At 40.2% G+C, this 21,518-nt stretch overlaps 1 protein-coding gene across 1 annotated transcript in view; it reads left to right on the forward strand.

The window, feature by feature from the left end:
* The window catches only part of si:dkeyp-14d3.1 (transmembrane protein 132C), a 156,114-nt gene that overhangs the window by 64,023 nt on the left and 70,573 nt on the right, over window positions 1–21,518 (forward strand). The window contains exon 3 of the mRNA XM_040019706.1: window positions 4,844–4,990. Within this exon, the coding sequence (XP_039875640.1) occupies window positions 4,844–4,990 (147 nt within the window). The remainder of the gene's footprint in view (window positions 1–4,843; window positions 4,991–21,518) is intronic.

The following is a 21,518-nucleotide window of genomic DNA, read 5'->3' on the forward strand; positions in this document are numbered from 1 at the left end:
GATTATTTGTGCCATGACATGTGTTGTTAGCCAATGAGTGTCTGGATATCTTGCAGCCAAAATGGTCATGGTGGAAAGGTCTGTAAAACATGACTTCAGAAACCAGTGGGTGGTGTCAAGCTAGCTACATCCATCTTCTATGCTGTGTGTTGACAGATATAGCTAACAACATAATAACCTCTTAGGTCAGTATGTCCCTCTGCTTGATCAAATCTAGCCTCAAACTTGTCTTAAAGTCTCATATTTCCTGACAGTGCCAATCAGCAAAGCCCTTGGGATGAGGCTTGGGTAGACAGCGCCTCTTAGCTGATTTTTGTTTTTCTTCCTTTTTTGAATTTGAACTCACTCATCTGCCATTTAAATCAGTGCCTACAACCAACTGACTACCAAATGCTGTGTGACTGCTTGACTCTCAGCTGTATTTTTGGCTTTTTCTGGTTTAACCCTCAAGGCAGGAATTGCAGATTTGCAACAAGTAAAAGCTAACAACCTGATTACCCCACATACATATTTTATGAGGGTTTTTTTTTACTTAGAAGTACCACTGCAGGTATTCTTTTGTGCATTAGCAACAAAAACTTAATTTGAGCCTGAGAGGGTTAAATGTGTGTTTTAGGAATTTTCAGCTTTACTGCCCATTTCAAAAGTAGTCAAAACATAATAAATTACAATCATTTTTTCATCATTAGCTTGATGAAAAAATGTAAATACCTTACTTATAGCTATGTTACTTATTTCTTTTTTACAGCATAAATAGCAAGCTGTGATTTGAAAACTACAACTGGGAGTACAAACCATGTACTCCCTGCATCCATTACTCTCATTACTCAGTCCTTTTTGTCTCTGTCTTACAGTACTGTGGTATAAATGAGGCTTGTCAGGGTCTCTTAGAGTCGCTGACACTTTAAAGAAGTTGCATCTTACGTCACTTTACACTGCCAGCTAAACGCTCTTTTCCTGTTCTCTTTCTTCCCACTGTGGGCTGTTGTTTCTTTCCTCCCCCTGTAGTTGTGTAATATTTAATATTCAGAACATTCAGACACAGTTCAGTGCTGTGGCTGCACAGGAGACATATTTAGTGACTGAGGAGAGCCCAGATGCATTGATATAAAGTGTTCTCTCCTTCACTTTTGAGGGGAGTGTCAGCTTGTCAAGCTTTGAGAAGGATTACTTTCTGACTTGTACTTCATTCTTTACCGGAGTCCTGTCATAGAGCTGTGTGATTAAGTTTAGCTTGAAATTTGTAAGGCAAGCAAAAAAAACACATAAAAATAATGCAAGCATAAAGATGACTCATGCATTTGTACAGCAGCCTATATATATATTAGTGTTTATTTTCAACTATGTATATGTCACCGCTCTGTAGGGATGGGAATATTGCTGCATAGATTTTTAAACCCTTTTCATGGCAACTTATGTTGCAATTTCCTGACTGTTCCTCTAATATCCACTGCAGAGTCACGCTCTGGGCTTTTCTGAGATGACTTGACAAGTATTGAATGGATTAACATAGCATTTTAGTATTGATTTCCATGCATTTCTATTTTGATTTTATTTCCTGAATTACAATTAGCAGATTAGAACACCCACACCTAGTAAACAATGAACTGGCACCAATTCTTCACACCACATCTGACTTTGGCTGTAGCATAAGTTTGGCATGTTTATAATTGTCCTGCTATAATGAAACTATCCTGTAATGTTCTTTCTTTTAGTTTAAATTAGTAATGTTAGCATTATGTAAAAAAAAAAAAAAGTGCATTTTGATGAGGATTATTTACATGGAGAATGCCTGACTGAGGTTTCAGCATAAATCCAGAAGTCACTGAGATTGAATGTGAGCTATTTAACCTGCAGGTGACTCTTACACTGTCTGGTTCAAGCCCAAAGTGATCATTAAGTCAATAAAAGACACTTCAATTGCACTCCAACAACTGCTCTGTGAGCTCGGATATGGTCTGTGGAGTAATGACTGGTTCCCCTCTGGGACTAAAAACATTGTGAGACCTCACTAGAAGCCACTGATAGACATCCTGATCACTCAAGTGTAAAGAAACCAGATACAAGACCCTGCTGCACCCACTGGGACCTGTGGAGGACTGTACACAAGCTTTTTGTGTTGTTTTGCCACTGCTTGAAAGTTTTACCACAGCATTGTCTTTCTCTCTGGTTTAAACAGTGAATCTAGTTTTAATAGAAAAAAAACCTAGTGTGTGATTAATCCTTTAAGAGCGGCATCAAGCTTTTATTTTGGGATGTTCTCTGTGATTGCATAACAACATGCAGTGGTAAATCTTTTTTTTTTTTTTGATGTAGCTACTTTCCCTCCATCTGTGATTTCACCCTGTTTTCGAGTATTTCAACAACCGGGATCTTTTTGCATTCCCTCAAAGGAAATACATAATAGCCTTGTAGCCAACATTGTGGACAAATATATTGTATCATGGCCACTTTTTGTTATGAGCTATTACTCACTCTTACTGCAGTGGTACACAAACATGAGTATGAATTTTATTATTCTACAAAAGCCTGATGATAATATAACAAGCAGCAGAGCTGGTACCGTAGGGCCAGTTCAGTTTGTATTTATCTCTTTTTTTGCGCAGTTTGTAGCTTGAACACCTGCAAGTAAAAGAAATACTGTGAGAATTACATTCCTCACTGGATTTCTGAGAAGAGCAGCACTTTTCATGGGCACCTTGGTGATTTTTAGTGCTGAATCGATCTCTGCCAGTTTACAGATTTAACAAATAATGTTCAAATCAATTAGGGGCAAAAATATCCAGAAGGATTCTTAGGCTTTTCTTCCTTGTCAGTGTTGCCAGTTTCTCACAAAGGATGCCACACAACTGCTGTAAACAGGCTGATTATTAAAGTTTCACTAATTTTCCTTTAAGTGTAAGTGCATAAGAGTAGCCTTATGCTACTATTTAGACTATTTGTATTTCTGTAGTGTTAATTCACTAATCTTCAGTTGTGTTTCCTTTGCTTGATAAAGGCTGCAGAGCATCAGCTGAATAATGGCGTGACACCAACACATGCATTTTTTCAACATGTTGCGTTCTATTAAGATGGCCCACAGGAGACTGCTCTTCATGTATGGATGCTCACTAAAATGCTACACAACAATCACTAAAACAATGGAGAAGTTGAAATCACAAAACAATAAGAGAAAATAATTAAAAATATAGAACATGATTAAAACATAATTCTAAATATCTAAAGCTAACATCTTATACTGTTCACAGAATGACACTGGTGAAAAGGCTAAAGAGCAAAGGTGAGCTTTGAAAGCTATTAGAGAAGCAAACAACCTGACCTGAAATGTTTTAGTGTTTCAGAGCTGCAGCTGCGAGGCTGTAGAAACCAGTCTGGGACTATTAACAGCTGCTGATCAGCTGGTCTAAGCATTCAACAAGGGATATAAAACTGTAATATCTCTGCAAATACTCAAGGAAAAGCCCATGCAAGCATTTATATGTGAACTAAAGGTATTTAAAGTGAATCCTTTACCTTAAAGGTAGCCAAAATAGGCAAAATATATGTTTACCAGATACTTAGGCGTTCACTCTGTTGCAGCTGACTGTGCGAAGACTGCCTGTTATTCACAAACCTGCAATCTCACGATTCACTGTACTCTGAGCATGGTCTGAAAGATGGCAACCTATCACTGCATCGTCCAAAAATTGGATACTGTGATCGAGACTAAACATGCGACTTTGTAGAAAACTCTATAAATGTTCTATATGATCTCATCTATATGCGCACATCTCAAAAGGGAAGCAGCTGGCAGAAAGACATCAAATTATCTCGGAAACACAGCAACACAAAGAAATATTATTTCACACGCGCGCGCACAAACACACGGAGTATGCGCACTCTCACAGAGCTGCCTTAAGTGTGTTTATCTTTGTTCCTATAGCGAGATGAAGAATACCATCTGTCATATTACCCATTTCACTTCTCACATATAACCGCCCTCACAACATGAGACGATATTACATCAAAGAAAGAGGCTTGACTGGGGAGGGCCGCTATATTCATTGGCATGGAGACATGCAATTGCATTTTAAAGTGCAGTAACAAATTCAGGATGAAAGCAAAGCCTTATCTTTGGTCTCATCTGCCAACCTGGTATGGATTGGATGGGGAAAGTGATTGGGCCTTCTGTTATAATTTAGTCTTCTCTTCAATCTTGGAACTTTGCTGCCACTCTCCGATAAAATCGTACGGGGCTGGGACCATGTTATTGATTGAAACATTAGCCTAAACATATTTTATGTCAGCACTTTTACCTTTAAATCAGTCTCTGTTCAGAGGATGTGCTTTATAATCTGGGTTATGTTCATCAAAGATTTTGATTTATTTTATGTTCTTTTATTTCCTTTGGACTTTTTTTTTGTTCTTTGTAGCCTGCTAAGCCAAGGACATTGATGCTGTTATTTTGCCACAGTCAAAGAAACCTTTTTATAAATTTTCTTTCAGACTGCAAGGGAGTGAATCTATTACTGATGGAGGCGAGGAACGGAGAGGAATAGCATAATGATACGGTCACATCCCACTTGATGTCATGGCAAACAGCACATTTACCACACATGGCACATCCCGGCGAGGCTTTGCTTTGTTCGTTTTGATACATTTTCAATCAAATCCTGGTGAGAGTGTAGAGAAACGCGCACATGAAGGATGCGCAAATATGAAATGACACACATTTTTACAACCAGCTGAAGGCACGCTGGTGATGAACAGAACAGAATGACCAAAAAAAGGATCCATCCTGTAACTCGTAAATGTAAAACAACATATGCAATCATTGGGCACGTTTTCTTTGCTTTCTCCGCAGAGTGAAGTTAAAAGAAGGCGTGACGTTCCTCGGCGCTCGCCCCAGCAACCCCACCCAGTGGATAGTTAGTCAAGATGTGAGGAGCGAAGGCCACCGAGTGGTGACTCTCCACTGCCGCAGGAAGGAGTCCAGCTATGATCAGCAAAGGTCAGCCCATAAAGTGCTTTTCTTTGAATGACTATATCGAGTTTGGGAGAATGGCCTCTTAGTGACTTGTAAACATCTTCATGACCTTCAATTATAAGACGTTAAAGTAAGTTCCTCACTGATGACAGCTTTTTAGTATGTGTATTTCTTTTTTTAATGTGTTCATAACTACTGAACTCAACAGCCTGACTTCACATTAGCCGCTAAAAAGGTAGTTGTCACTTTTCGGATGTGCACAATTTGAGTTAGTAGCATCAGTTAGATGGCTTCAGTGGGCTTATCTCCAGAGTGATTTTTACTGTTGAATTAAAAAGTTGCTGATCATTCACATTTGGAAGGAGACACACACACACTCACAGGCACCGTGTGAATGGTTATTTAAGCGATGTTCTCTTTGCTCAAATGACACACTTGACTTGACATAAAGGCCACGTCTGTTGACATAACTGTGGAGAGAGAAAAGTTAATCGACTATTGCAGCATCCCCTCTTCCGTCTCTCTCTCTTTCCCTCGTGCTGTCGTTTTTATTTGCGTACTTACTTTCTCCACTAGCAGGCCTCAAAGTTGTTTTGGTCATTTCCCATCTGCATTCACATCCTTAAACTAATCTGGCAGATAGGAACGTGATTGCCAGCGCAAGAGGAGGGGGGGGTAGAAAAAAGGTTGCCACGTTAATTAAGTGCTGATTGAAGGCCTTTGTGCGTTTTAATAGTTTTTCCTTCTCGGATAAGGAAGTAGTTTTAATAAATCTAACTTTCTAGTGACAGGTGTAATTTTATGGATTAGAGGCAGATGTGAAGCTGGGGAAGGCTTACTTATTCGCTCTTAAGCTTTCGTTCCACTTAGCAAATTCTAAACCACTCCCTTAAGAAAACAAGAATCCTGACATTGCAACTGCAACTTTATAATCAAAGTTGTGCAGGGGTTATTTAAGTGTAGAGCAGCCTGTGAAACATGTGTAATTTAAAGCTGCTGGTCCAGTGATTTTTTTTTTAGACATGTTACTATTAGTGGATCATTACAAGGAGTGATTGTAGGCTAACTGCAGTGTTACAGCACATAAAACAAAGACAGCTGCGCGTGCCATTGAATAGCTGCGCGTCTAAAATTAGTGGCGTCTAATAAATATTTTCTTTAATAGACGTGTCGTTGTGAATCTGCACAGCTACATATAGGCCAGGAGCTGAGTCATGCTGTGTCTGTTGCAGATGCTTATGCTCAGATTTCAGTGGCCTTTTTATGTGAGGATTTAATATTTTTGATTCTCAGAAAAGGCAGTACACTTTTGGACTTTATTAACAGCCAGTTTCATACATGAACTGCCCCAAGAACTCAAAGTCGCCTCCGCACTGAAAAAACTTTTCAGACGCTCCATTCAGTCGCATAATAAGGTTTGACAGCTCAGTCTTATCATTATGTTTGCGTCTGTCTGTTCCAGCCTATTTTTACTCACATAGAAATAATGGTGAGAATATCTTAGGCTAACATGTTTGTTATCATGACCGAATAAGATATTAAATGCACTTTGAGGCTGCTGAAAGCTGAAATTGATTTCTGTTTGGGAAGTTTTTTGTTGCTTTAAAACAGGGTTCCCCAATCCCAGTCCACGAGGGCTGGTGTCCCTGCAGGTTTTAGATCTCACCCTGGGTCAACACACCTGAATCACATGATTAGTTCATTACCAGGCCTCTGGAGAACTTCAAGACAGTTATTTATCTATTTAAATCAGCTGTGATGGATCAAGGACACATCTAAAACCTGCAGGGACACTGGCCCTCGTGGACTGGGATTGGGGACCCCTGCTTTAAAGCTTGTGAGATTTTAAAGGTGTTGGACTAGAGTTGATCTTACATCATATTCAGCAGCACGGTGGCACGGTGGTTAGCACTGTTGCCGCACAGCAAGAAGGTCCTGAGTTCAATTCCAACATCAGGCCGGGGTCTTTCTGTGTGGAGTTTGCATGTTCTCCCGTGTTTGCGTGGGTTTCCTCCGGGTACTCCGGCTTCCTCCCACCGTCCAAAGACATGCACCTTGTGGGGATAGGTTAATTGGATAATCCAAATTGTCACTAGGTGTGAATGAATGTGAGTGCAAATGGTTGTCTGTCCCTGTGTGTTGGCCCTGCGACAGACTGGCGACCTGTCCAGGGTGTACCCTGCCTCTCGCCCTATGACAGCTGGGATAGGCTCCAGCGCCCCCCGCGACCCTGAACAGGATAAGCGAATGGATGGATGGATGGATCTTTCCGGTTTACACAAATGTTCTCACAGCTCTGCCTACAGTGCACAATGCCACATGTTTTTAAGATGACTTTTTATAGGTCTAATTATTGTAGGTCCAATAAGTATTTTGGTCTAAGGCTGTCACGGCGAGTGAGATGAGCCGTGTGGAAGAAATAAAGGAGGATCCAAACGCAGGCACTTGCAAAGGTGTGAGGGTGGTTTATTAAACACAAAATAAAAATGGGCAAACGGCAAAAGGAACAGAAGTCTATCTAAGCTGAGAACAACTAAACTAGTGAACACAAACCAGGACATGAACATGAAGGAGGATGAGCAGCGGAGAATGACGACGGACAGCAGGGAAAACACACGAGTGAGACATGGTGGACACACAGACGGACCAACAACTACAATGACAGAAGACACGACTTAAATACACACAGAGAAACACAGGGAGATTACACACAGGTGGTGGACACAGCTGGGAGTAATTAACGAGACGAGACAAGGGAGGTAAACTGAACACACTCACATGAGACGCAGACCTTCACAAAAAAACAGGAAACAAGAAAACACTGCACGAAGACGCAGACACGACACTGAGACAGACTAGACACTGAACTAAACCTGCAATAAACATGAGAACACAAAACCCACAAACTAATCCCTAACCAAGAATAACTGAAACATAGATTCATCATCACCATCATCATCATCATAATAAGAGGAAAAGAATCCAAAATGCAAAAACACACCAAAACATAACAACTCATAAAACTGACCCAGAACTGTGACAAAGGCTGTGGATGACACCCTTTAGAATTCAAAACTGACCTGAGAGCTGGCACACTAATCTGCATTTGTGCATTTGTCCGGTTATATGAGGCTAGCTTAAAGGTGTTTTTCTTCAAGGTCACTTCTCAACTTGAATTTCAGTTTTAAGTTTTTCAAAGTTTATCCAACTGCATGCTTCGCCTTAGAAACTCATATATTCATGCACCATATACACTTTGCTTTACTTATAGGTCTAAGCAGAGCTACAGCAACAGCCTAAGTAGGACTGAGCAGCAACACTTGGCAGCTGGCTCCTCCTTCCCTCTGGAGCTATTTTCCTCCTTTAAGCAGGTTTTATTCTCTCCACGCTATTCCGCGACCTCACCGTCTCTCTCACCCACACATACACATTCTCCATTACAGTAGTAAAATCATGTTTTATTGATTTACTAAGTGAAGAAGCCAGAGACAAGAGTGAGCATATCTAGTCTAATCCCAGCTGTTTGGGCCATGTACATTGGGCTGCTCCCTAATCTCCACAGCTGTCAAAGTCACTTCACAGAGAAGACCAAAGAGGCCCCATGATGGCTATACAATGCACAATGCTCCAATTTTTCTTTCGTCTGGTCCTCCCCGCTCAGAGTGTTTTCAATGAAGCTCTTTTAAAAGGGGATTAAACATTGCTATCTCATCTGTTGAGCTGTCATTCAGTCTGCTTTGGTCTCTCCTCCGCTGCTTCCATGCAGAGGGGAGGATGAGGGATGTGAATGGTATAGGTCAAACAAGTGAGGATCCCATTTGCATTTTAAAGTTGTTTTTGAACAACAGGATGTATACACGATTATCTAAATATGAGTTAAGCACTCACTTGAGGATTTAGTTATTTACTTCTTCACTGCGACTCTGGAAAGCCATTCTTCTGTAAGAATAGACTCTGTTTTCAATTGAAAATTTTCCTCATCTTTTAAAAGAAAATGTCCATAACCCTGTGTAGGTTACAGTTAATGATGGAGCAAATTAGACCCACACTAATCAAAAATATGTTCCATTTACTCCTAAAGTGCTTAGACCAGTCTTACATCTCAAAAGTGTGGATTTCCTTGTACCCACAAGTTCACTGTACATATACAATTACAATAAAGGGTCATTCTAATCTTTTTTATTCTATTCTATTCCTGTTTGCTACTATGTTATACTGCTGCACACTCAAAAGTCAGCAGAACTTTGTCCTGTGCAATTTCCTGGACATTTTGAGTCATTCCTCTTTCCTGTACTCTGTGTCTGATTACACGTTTTCTTTACCATTAGGATGCAGCCCTGAAGTCACGTTCCTCATGACGATGTGTGGAAAACAGAATCATTTCTGAATAAAAGATAAATCTGAAAAAAATCTAATGGTTGAACAATTACTATGTTTGTGCATTCTCAAACATTTATGACAAGCATTCAAATTTTCCATTGAATTTAAAGGATTTTTTTTTAAATTTAGAAGAGTGTGCTCACCTGGCTCTGCAGCTCTTATTTAAATCAGTGCATTATGCTAACAAATATACAAGTTGTTAGTAAAATGCTCTCATGATTTTACCAATGTTGGGTTGTTGACTTCACAAACAGGCTGCAAAGGGACAAGGCAGGAACACAGACTTTTAATCATCGTTTTACATGCCATTTGTACAAATGAATAATTTGCACTGTCACTCTACCTTGGACTGCTTCCTAGACTTAAGTGTCTTTGAATAACGTCTGTGGAGCTGCTAATTGAAGCCTGTATGTATGTTTGCCGTGATGGTTGTCCAGATCCGATGTGTGCATGAAAGCACGACATTACAGACGGTGTGTCAGGTGTACACTATGTGCCGGTTCAGCCACTCGCTTTAAGCGGCTCGCCCTGGCCAGCTGAGTCCCTACTTTGTACACGTTCACACCTGATGCTCTGACCACACCTGACTCCCTGTGACTACACATGTAGGAAATACATGAAAAAAACTGCTTTCGCTCAACCCTCATTTTTTTGTATCATCATCTAATTGTTGTAAATCAAAAAATAGATCAAAAATCATATTATCTAACTTCTTTTCCTAAGCTCAAACATGGGTCTACTGGTTTACACACTAATAAGACCAATAAATTATCCCTAGTTTGATCCCGGGAGGAGGCGTAAATCCCTTCGGGGGTTGTGTCAAGAAGGGCATCTGGTGCAAAAATCTGCCAAATCAAATCTGCAGGGTTACCTGCTGTGGTGAACCCTTGTGAATAAGGGAGCAGCTGAAAGTAGCTATTCTTCTTAGAAGTTGTTGAATTTGATCAAGATGAACAGCTGAATCTGTTCCTCAGCTCTGCAGACTGAATTTTCCTATGGAAATGCAAACCTGTGCACTTTTCCCTGACCGACAGCATCTCTACCAATAACAGCAATAGTGAGGTGACAGCTTTTCATCAAGGGTTGCTAGAGTGAGAAGATGCGGTGTGCTTTTAACTGGAAACAACAGAGCTGAATTCTCCCTAAAGCCACCAAAGGAAAAGCTGACGGCAGGTCTTTCCAATTCAATGCAACGAAACAACAACAACAACAACACCACAGTGAGATAAGAGCTGTTCACATCGTTGTTATGAAAAAAGTCAAATCAGATCTGCCCCAGTTGTGCTGTGTCACATAACACATTACCTTATAGCTCAGTTCCTAAAGAGTTTGTAAGTTAGTGGTTTTCTATTTCTATGGTCGCTATTTTGAAGCCAACAATAAAGCAAAGGGGTAAAAAAAAAAAAAGAATGAACTCACCTTGTCATAGTCAAGACTTCAGCTATCAAAACCAATGTATTTTGACCTGAAATGAGAAGCGTGCTTTTTCCCTCTGTTCAAAAACAAAGATGCAAATTTTTGGGGTAGAAAAATATGTCACTTTTCTCTCTGCATACCTTCGATGTGCCACGCAGCAGCACCAAGGAGAAGACGCTTGGCCCCTTTTCCATATTTCTCTGCTCTTTGTTATTTGTCATCCTGTGTTCTTAATGAATAATTGATATACTGTAAGAAGAATGATTTTTCTCTAGACACTTCCTGTTGTGTTTATGGGCCTGTGTGATGGGAGATGACAGTCTTGGATCTTAAGTGAGCATTTATGGCCTCATTTATATGTAAATTATTATTTAACCTTATATCCACCGCCCTTTCTTTGACAGGTTGAGATTCTTAACGATGGGGCTACAAAGACAAAAATGCCCGTGTGGAGTGCACATGTTATTGGGTGAAATGCACTAGATTGAAAGCTTTCCTTTGTTTTCATTAAAGGTGAGCTCATTCAAAACGAAAGCAGTCCTGCTTCTTCAGCATGTCACAAGGCATAAGTGGAGACCTCGGTAAAAGTGCCATGTCCAGCCCTTGGTTGTTCATTATGTCTGTCTGGGTGCAGATGTAGCTCTCTTGAGAGCCACCACTTCATTAATCGCCCACACCACACCCAGTTGAGGGTCGGCAGGCAGTTCACTCATTACAGCCATTTCACGAGGGAGCCAGTCCAAGTAGGAGCAGGGGGGGAGGGAAGATATAGTATATATCTAAAAATCTTGTTTAATTTAATAATGGTCTCATCGCAGCCTGTTTTATATTGTCTGAATCACATTTGCATAGAGTTCGGATTAATATAATTAAATTCGGCATTCATCCATTTTGCTATAAAGACACGTGACTTTTCCACTAAAGCAGCAGCTTGTAAATCTCATCAGTGTGAATACTTAGGATCCCAGACGGAAAGAAATCACACAGCTGTGTAATAACGGGTGAGATTTTGTAGCGACCCCACAATATATCTCCATTTCAAAGTTTAGAAAACCTTTAAAACAGGATTATTTATTGTTTGTGTCATTTATTGCAAAACTGAAATGAAACAAAGGCCTCAAGATAGCTGTTATAGTCTTCTAAGCCCCCTGGAAGAACATTAAGCATGTGTGGTCCTTGTCATTCTTGGGGCTTCAGAGAAATTCATACTTATATGTGAGTGTTTCTCTAGACAGACAGACAGACAGACAGACAGACAGATAGACAGATAGATAGACAATCTATCTATCTATCGATCTGTCGATCTGTCTGTCTTTCTGTCTGTCTGTCTGACTTACATGTGAAAGAATTGTCTGAACAAATGAAGTTTTGTTAGGGTTCAGTAGTCCTGAGAATGAGCCACATGTTGTAGGCTTTATGCTGTATAATACTGCATAAATCGAGGCTGAAATGAAATTGCCTAATTACATTAGGGCCAAACGGGAACTTGACAGTCCTTATGCTAACACCCTTAATAATGACTCAGCCCCGTTCTCAGTGGCTTCCATCTACCGTAAATATACTCCGTCACTGAAGCCTCATTGATAGCATTTACCAAAATACACTAGTCCAAATTTTGGTTAATCTCTTAATTATATAATTGGCATGTGATCAGTACTCATCTGTGTCAGCCAAACTGTCATTTTTTTAACGAGTCCTTTTTTTTATTTTACTGTAAGGCTGGCGGAGAAACATTCAAAATGCTTTTAGCGGGAGACGTGGTTTCCTTTATCAGTACTGGAGCAGAGATTTGGCATATACTATGCCCCCTCCCTCCCCACACACACACACACACACACACACACACACACACACACACACACACGCACACACACATACACACCAGGACAGCCAGATGATTACAATAGACAGCCTAGATTACATTTGACTGTTCGTGCTGGCCCCCTGCTCAACTGCCAGGGAAACAATATTGGGAAAATATGCCCCAATGTGCCTCATTGCACTTTCTCCTAGTTCACCAATAGCCAGTAATAAAACTCAGCGGAGAACATTATCAGTGCTGCATACATCTGCACCAAATGGCCATGAAACTTTTCAAGTAAGCTTTGTGAAAATATGGAACTTCTTCATACAGTACATTTCACTGGCTTTACGTGGAATCCTGAAAAGCTTTTGAGAGGTGTGGGAATGCGGCTTGGTAGTTCAGATTCACTCATGTCATGCCACAGTGCATGCCACCTATCAAAAGTGTACATGCAGACAAGAGACAGATTGAGGTTTGTATTTGAGAATTATGAAGGTTTATCAGTGGATATCCCTCTCTTAGAGATTAATCCCCTGGAGGATTAGAACATGGTCTCTTGTATTTGGAGGGCTGCATCACTTTTTTTTCTTGCTGTGGTTATGTGGATTAAAGCTATTAATAATGCTTTCTTGATATAACAAGCAAAAGTACCTTTTTAATGGAGATAAACACATTTTTATTATTTTCACTTTTTAATTGTATGTGTTTCCCTATTAAAATAAACAGCTGCACATTGACTGATTACTTTCCGATTTCCATTATTCCTTTATTTTGTTCAAAAGATTTGGCTAAGCCAGAAAATAGGGTTTTTTATTTTTTAAGGTTGAAAAAAATCAGGCAGCGTGCGATTGCTTATAAAAATGCATTATTATTATTATTATTATTATTGTTGTTGTTGTTGTTGTTGTTGTTATTAAAATGTGTACAGCTCTATGATTCTTTTTATTTACCAGTGATTCACGGGGTTGGTCAACATGACAATCAAAAACAATAGGGATTATTCTAATTGTGATAAATGAAAGTATGTGTGACAATGTTCATGCAAAGTTTCAGATTCACCCACCCGTTAATGAGAGAGTAGCTACAGACGTTATAGTAAGATTCACTCAAGATACAACACTATGCGGTATTCCACCTTAATTTGCGTACTTTATTCTAAAGACTTTATGACAATAAATCACATTTTATTAATAAATCATTTTAAAGCCATAAATAAACAGAGATCTTCCTCACAAATGAAGTTTATACCATAGATGGTAAAAAAAAAACAGCTAGCTTCTAGGTCGGAAAAATTAGGGCAATGGACAAGTGTTTAATATACTGAAGACCACTAGATGGCGATCTAAATCGCTCGTTTTGGTCATGAATTAAAACGTTTGTATAAATCTTGATCATACCGTGTTTCCAAATAGAAGATTATCTGTGTGCATGAAACCAAATATTTAACAGGTTGTCAATGTGTCATCAGCCACAGTCGCCCCTCCTCCCCACATCCATTGTTTTGCTACCTTTTTGCAGCGACAGTAGAAATCCTCAACTCAAGGCTTTAAAATAGGGCAAATCGCCTCCTTTGCATTTAAACCTCCCCTATAATCTATTAAGACCTTTCATCTTTGTTTTCAGCGTGAAACAAAGGCCAGAAACAACCACACTTTTATTGTGTACGTGATGATGCTTTTAATTCATTTGCATATGACTTTAAAATGATTTAGTAATTATATTTGACAAAATATCTTAAAGTCTAAAGTCCCCAAATTCCACTCAGATTCAGGAAAGATAATCTGTGGGAGGAAGGCCGAATGGCTAGTCTAGTGTAATCAGATTGTGGTCTGTAAAACATTGTCCCTGATCTAAGAGCAGTTGTAATGGCATCCCCCTCCTAGCTATTAATGCACTTCAAAGCTGAAGAGCATCACTTTGGAGAATAGAAAGTATATCATTATGCATGGCTCTGGTGTTTGAGCATTTAAATAGTACCCAATCTCAGAGCATTTCTTACTTTTTTAACCCAAAAGCAGCCTTTGCCTGTCGAGAAGACGGCTGGCTTATGCAGACGTAACCTTGTGGAGGGGAAAGTCAGCCATCATGGGAACTTGCAGCCTGATAAAGATGCTGGTGGTAGGCCTCTCACCTACAGGGGATCCAGCATTTGCATCGTATCCCAGAAAAGACCGTTTCGGGACAAGATGATGTAGCTGTTCATCAAAGTCTTAAATATTCAATAATATGAATGAATATTTTGCATCCAGCACAACTGGGTGCATGGGCTCCAGACCAGGTTGGATACTGTGGTGTGGGCGGCAGCATACATGGAAGAGATCATCTATCCAGTTGAATTCTACATTGAGTACAGCGGTGGAATCAGATGTTCTTCCTCCATAAACATATTTATGCTGATTACATTTTCTGGGCACGCCAGCACAGTTTTGGCTAAATTAAACCTGTGGTGAGACTGAAACTGTTGCTGGTGTTGCAGTGCTCACTTCAGTAGCACTCAGCCAGGGAGACAAAGTGAGCTAAGGTGTAAACATGTAATTGTCTACAAACTCACTAACAAACACACTGCTTGCTTCTCTTCTAATTACATCTCTGTAGTGTCTGCTGAAGTAGTACTAAGTTTGGACTGAATTGCAATGAGATTTAGCTCATTCAGCACTCCGGCTCTGATGAACAGCAGCTGAGTGCGGAGAATAAGTCCACTTGTCTTTAATATTTCCGTTCAGATTTAACTCGAAAACTCCCTCCCTACAAACGTGTCTAACTGAACGGGCAAAAGAAACCCTGGCCCACAGTTGGCTCTAATTAACCTCAGTTTATCTTGGCCTTCAAAATGATTGGCTTTATACTGAAACCCATTTCATTTAAAGAAATGCCTGGCCTGGCACCAGCACTGTCTCATTTATCTAACCTGCACAGGAAAAATATTTAAATGAGCCTATTAAAAGAGGCCCTGGGCTGTTGAGAAAGGTATAGAAATGGTATTTGAAAAAACAATGACCGAAGGACTTCGGACAGGGAAGAGAAATGGGCAGCGAAACAAACAGAAAAGGTACCAGTCACATCCTCTCATCTGCACTACAGCACTTGCAGTGCTAACACTGACAAGCAATCTTTTGCTGTCCTCTGTTATCATTCCCGGTTTAACAGGTTGAAAGCAGAGCTCTGTCTTAAGGATAACATGCAGGGAAAAGTAAAATGTCACTAAAGGCACTCTCTTCCTGCAGCCTTAGTGCTAGTTTAGCAGGACTGACCACCCCTGACATGTAATCAGGCAGTGTGTACAACTGACTGCTAGTGCTGAACAACAGATACATTTGGAATTGAAGCTGTAATTTATTTAACTCGGCACAGTTATTTCTTTTAAAATAGCTGATCTGGAATTTGTATCTCAGTATTTTGACGAGATCTCGCGTGGTAAAGATTTGTCATGACTGCACGTGACATTAATCTTAGAAAATGACAACACAAATAAAATTTGCCACAAAAACAATCAAAATGTGACTTTTTTTAACCAAACTGTTCATTCTTAATCAGTGAGCAAGTCAAAGCAGGACCAGCGGACACGTTCATGCCACGCTCTGTGCGTGTCACCTCTTCCCACATAAACACTCAGCACAGGTTTAGTAGTGCAGATTTTCCCACTTTCTCACAAAGGCAGACTCACGAGTGTTGTTGGAGTGATTCGAGTTGTAACCTCGGGTGATGGTGAAGCATCTAAAGCGGTCCTTGACTTGTGTGAAGAGACACTGAAAAGACACCCACAAAAGCTCCTCGGCAAAGCGATGATTTCACTATATAACTTCACTACATCGACGGCCACTTGTGCTCATAACAAATGCATAATTCACAATTATTAGAACACCTTGACGGGTGTCTGCATGCCTTTCATTGATGCGCCTGTTAGCGGTGGCAAAAACCCCCCACAATTTCAGTCTGGTGCCGATGCAGTCAGATGTTTCCTGTGCGATCTAACTCAACTCTTCACAGCCACTGGATCAGTCCTCCATCTCTCACAGGCCATAAGTCAGCGAGCAGCACTGAATCACTATGTTGAATATGTAAATGGATGCCATTAAAGCTCTCTTTCTTTAATTAGTCTTTTGATTTCATGACTGAGTGCTTCCAATTATGGATCAATGTCTCATTTCTGCGCACGGACCCCTGAGTGTGCGGAGGCACTTTTTTCCGTTACAAAATGCTTTATAATTTCTCCTCTGCCAGCATGGCTGTTCACATCACACTTCCCGACTGCTGATCAATGAAAAATCTTGCTGCTGTAAGCCCGCTGATATATGTGCACCAGTAATATTTTTTTATAAACAGGATCAAATTTCAACATATTAATGCAATGGCCAAAATTTGTGCTGTGAGTGGGAAATGTAGGGGGTACGTCGGTGTACTTATTCTGGTAGTAATTTTGCACCGAGCACTTTAAGTGGTACATAAGAGGGGCCTGAATAGAGCGTAATATTGAATTTCACTCCTGACTGGGAGCCGCGAGTATGCTTAGGAAGAGGTGCTGACGTAGCGTTTTCAAACGGTATCGTGCTACTCGTGTTCTGCAAAAATAGCGTATAGGTGAATGGATTGGAGCAGATGTTAGCTACTCAGGGGTTTTATCAATCTAAAAAGATAGACATCTCACAGTATGTGTGCAATACTAATGCTTGTGTATGCTGGGAACATTATTTCCGATATAGGTTGGTTCTTGAGAGTCTTTCTGCTAAAGCCTAAAGCATACAAGATCATTTTTTCTTTTCTTTTTTTTTTATATACAGAATGAAATATAGAAAGGCATCCTCTTCATTTAGTCTGCATTAGTTAGGTGGGAAGTAACAAAATTACCTTAAAATACTTACTTGTATTTATTTTTCTGACAACCTTTTACTTTTAACACAAATATTGGTATTTTCCACTCCTCACATTTTCAGTCTCGTTAGGGAAATTATTAAATCCCAGCAATGCACAGCTTATGACATCAAAGTGAGATGAGCCTAAATGGAGAGAAGAACAACACACAACACAGGCTTATTGCATACAAAGAGATGGAAAAGGCAAAAAACATAGAATTTATGTAGCATCATATGTACCTTCATAGTATTATACTTAAGTAGGAGGAGCAGGAGTTAAAGTAGGATGGAATCATCCACAACATTCTTTTTTTTTCTGGTGCAGATGTCCATAAGTTGTGGTTTCAGTTATTAGTTGGTGACGCTGCAAATTTTGGTATTGATCCAATATTAAGTATATATAGGGCTGGTATTGCCAATGCCAATATTAATACTTTTAACTTATAAAGGCAGCTTGTGTCATGATTCATCAAAAGAATCATCACCAATCTGCAATTTCTGAACACATTTAAATGACAACTAAATTACTCTTATTTTTACTTTCAACAATAATTAGTTAATCCAACAACGCACACCACCTAGTTTTTCATTTAAATAGAAATTGGGTTTTTTGGAGACCTGAAATGTAAATGTGTGTGTCTTTAAAGTTTTTTGGGTGACTTTCTGTTTGTTAACCCTTATCCACCTGCCTAGTCACACTTTAGTCATAAACTGTACTCCTTTTTCTTTTTAGGTGTGAAGGCAAAGTAAAAACAAAATACAGTTTGTATTTTCATGTACTAATATTTTGTTATTATCATATTAATATAGTGCAAGGTTCAGCTAGCTTTGCGACTTTTCAGACCCTCTACTGCAGACCTTCTCAAAGTGTGGGGCCCGCCCCCTAGGGGGGGCGCAGAGCCATTGCGGTGGGGGGGCATGAAAAGGGAAAAAACAAAACAATGCTTGGACACTGCTAGCATGGGGCGCCCACACAAACGCAAAGCAGGAGATGAAGCATCACTGAAAATGTTTCCAAACCAACTTCATTCTAAGCCAAAGACTAGAAAATATGGTGAAGCATATCTTCCCTTTGGCTTCACCTGCACAAGTGCCGAGGTAGGTCTCCCCTGCAGAATTGGTTTTCCCTGCGCGCTGGGCTCTTCAAATCATGGACAAACAGTATCCCACATTCTTGATTTTTAGTTCACAAACACTTGTTGTAATAAATAACTACTTCTGAAATTTTGGAGATATTAGCTCTTTATACAGTAAAGTTACAGTGGGATACGAATAATATCAGGCTGATCCTGCCAGGATTTGTTCCCTAGGTTCATATAACGAACAAACAGTATCGCACAGCTGTTTATGTTTTTGAACCCATTTTGCACAGAGAGGCATTTTTTGAAAAATGTATTGATAGCAATGTTGAATATTATTATTACATAGGAAAAAAACACAACTACATGTAAAATAATTACACCGTGATGCCTCTGCCTTTCTAAATAGAGGGACAGTAACTGCATGTGTAAATGTAAGCGTGGAAAACCTGAAGATATAGACAAAATACTGTTAACCTGACTATCTGCCATTCTGCAATTCCTCTCCTGTAAACAATAACGTGGCGCACAGCTTGACGTAGAAAAAGGCACATACCTTTGACGTTGCATGACGAACTCTGTATTCCTCGTCCACACATAAACCCAAAAAAGGAGTTTTAAAAAATCTTTTCGGTGATTCCAAACGCCGTTTCCGTGTGGACGAAACAGCTGCGTTTTCAAAATCACCCGTGTACGTGCGGACGCAGCGTAAAAGAGTTAGTAGTTTATTTTCTTACTACCTGCAGATTACTTGTATTTGCTTAATTGTTTACTAAATGTTTGAGGTGTGAAATAAACCGCAATGGAGCAAAATATGGGTGTATGTGGTTGGAGGACGTGTTTGTGCGTGTTTGTGCGTGCGCGCGCGGGGGGGGGGGGAATATTTTTCTTGTAAAACAAAGGGGGGCCCAGCAAAAAAAGTTCGATAACCACTGCTCTACTGCATCACTTTTACTTCACTACAGAAGTTGAATCAGTACTTTTGCTTTTGCCACCTCTGGTTATAACAATTAAATATAGCAATTTCATTTTTTATTGAAATCCTTGTTACATCCTTCAAAGTAGGCTCAAACTGACCTTTTTTGATCAGTGGGGGAACCTGTCCACACGCACAACACAGATTTATTGATGTACATAATCAATTATTGATTTGCAGTAAAAATCTGAGGGGAGCATTTGTTTGAAACTCGTGTTTGAGCACCATATGTACACAGAAGCTAATGTATGCTAAAAGGAAATTGATTTTAGTTTAACAAGAACAATCTGTCCTTTGCAGGTAGAGTAACAATTTGTTTCCTTCCTGTGTTTCCTCAACATTCCCTTGACCCCTACTACCTCTGATTCTCTGATTCTGAAGCCCAGCTAATATCCACTGCTTTTATACTAAGGCTCACTTGATCTCTCTTGAGGATGTCTTCCTATCCCCAAAATAAATTTTCCTCTACATTTCACATTTAAGTCACAGAAAACATTAAAATTAAGTCCCATACCCCGATCCCTGCTGGCAAAAAACTTTCACCTGTTAGCACATGGACATGCGACCTGAGCCTAATCTCATATTAACGAATAATTAGACTGATGATTTATATAGTTTTTCATTTGTATATGTGACTGTGCTTCAAAAAATGGTTTTCCTATTGTAGTAGTAGGATGTGAAACAGTGCAGTCAGTAAGTGGGTGTCAAAATTGTACGAGCCTCTGAATTAAAATTGAGCTCTCGTGGACTTTTGAGACGGGAGGCTATGCACAGAACTTGACTCTTCATCACTAACTTTGACCTCCCAGATCCATTAGACACTACATTCAGACTTGAAGGCAATCACGCTCACGCAGCCTCCGCATCACTTCCTCAGCAACACTGTAATTATCGCAAACAAAACGGTTCAGTTTACACATTTATGTTTGTGTTTCTGCATCTTATACATTTAAGCAAGCATGTCCTTGTGCACACAAATATTTGCTGTTCACAGATTAGTTAATGCGACTAGGCCTGCGTGTTTTCAATGTTTGTCCACATGCATAATTCTTTGCATAGATTTTAAAGGTTGAAATCCCCTCCATTTGGATCTATTTTTTTCATAAGATACTGGCACTTATCTCACTCTGCTGTTACAGCAAATTCAACATCTGGCCCTGCTGTCCTTATCTACAGCTGACCTGTTTGCAAAACACATGCTGCGATATGATATTGAGCCGATTCTTTCAGGGGCTCTTTTCTGACACACTTTTTCATGTTTCACAGAGTGGGAGCTTAACCTTGCGCAGACAAGCCTCGGGGCTGCAGGGCTAGGGGGTGAGCCTGTTTGTGTGTCTGCCTGTGTGCGTGTGCGTGTGTGTGTGTCTGTGTGTGTGAGTGGAGGGGGGTTGATGCCTAGGTTGCAATAGGGTATCATTGATCTGATAGTCTGGGCCTCTCTGGTCAATGACTCTTGTGTGCTCTCCAGGTTCTGTTGCCATGCCAACAGTGGCAGAGCTAAAAGGTTTGGTGGGTTTTTAAGGACTTTCCCGAGAAGGACAGGCACTATCAGTGTCGGAGCACCTGCAGGTGCTGGTGCAGGCCTGCACGGTCACAGATCAACCAGGGGAGGCCTGTAAGGAGGGGGAGGTTTCAGTTTATCTGCACAAACACTTGTATCATCACCCCAGGGCACAGTGTCTGCTGCCCCCTAGTGTGTGTGTGTGTATGTATGCGTGTGTTTGTGTGTTTCTAAGCGCTGTCAGGAGTTTTGGTGGTCGTTCCCAGTGGCTAATGTCTGTTGAGACGAGTGTTTAGATGTGGGGAAAATTGAGTTTGACTATCAGGACAAGTAGCAATTTATTATATTGCAATTTACCATTTAGATAGCTTTCCCACGAATTAGACAGATATAGAGTGTAACTGACTGAGAACTGATGCCTGATGCAATAAGGTCTGAGGTCACCGGTGGTGATGACTGCCATCATTAGGGATCCATTACACTACGGAGCCTACTTCAGCTGATGGACTCTAATGATGCTGCAGTGCAGAAAAGCATTTGGTTTTG

This window comes from Simochromis diagramma, unplaced genomic scaffold (assembly GCF_900408965.1).
Source record: "Simochromis diagramma unplaced genomic scaffold, fSimDia1.1 OVJJ01000822.1, whole genome shotgun sequence".
Lineage (NCBI taxonomy): Eukaryota > Metazoa > Chordata > Actinopteri > Cichliformes > Cichlidae > Simochromis > Simochromis diagramma.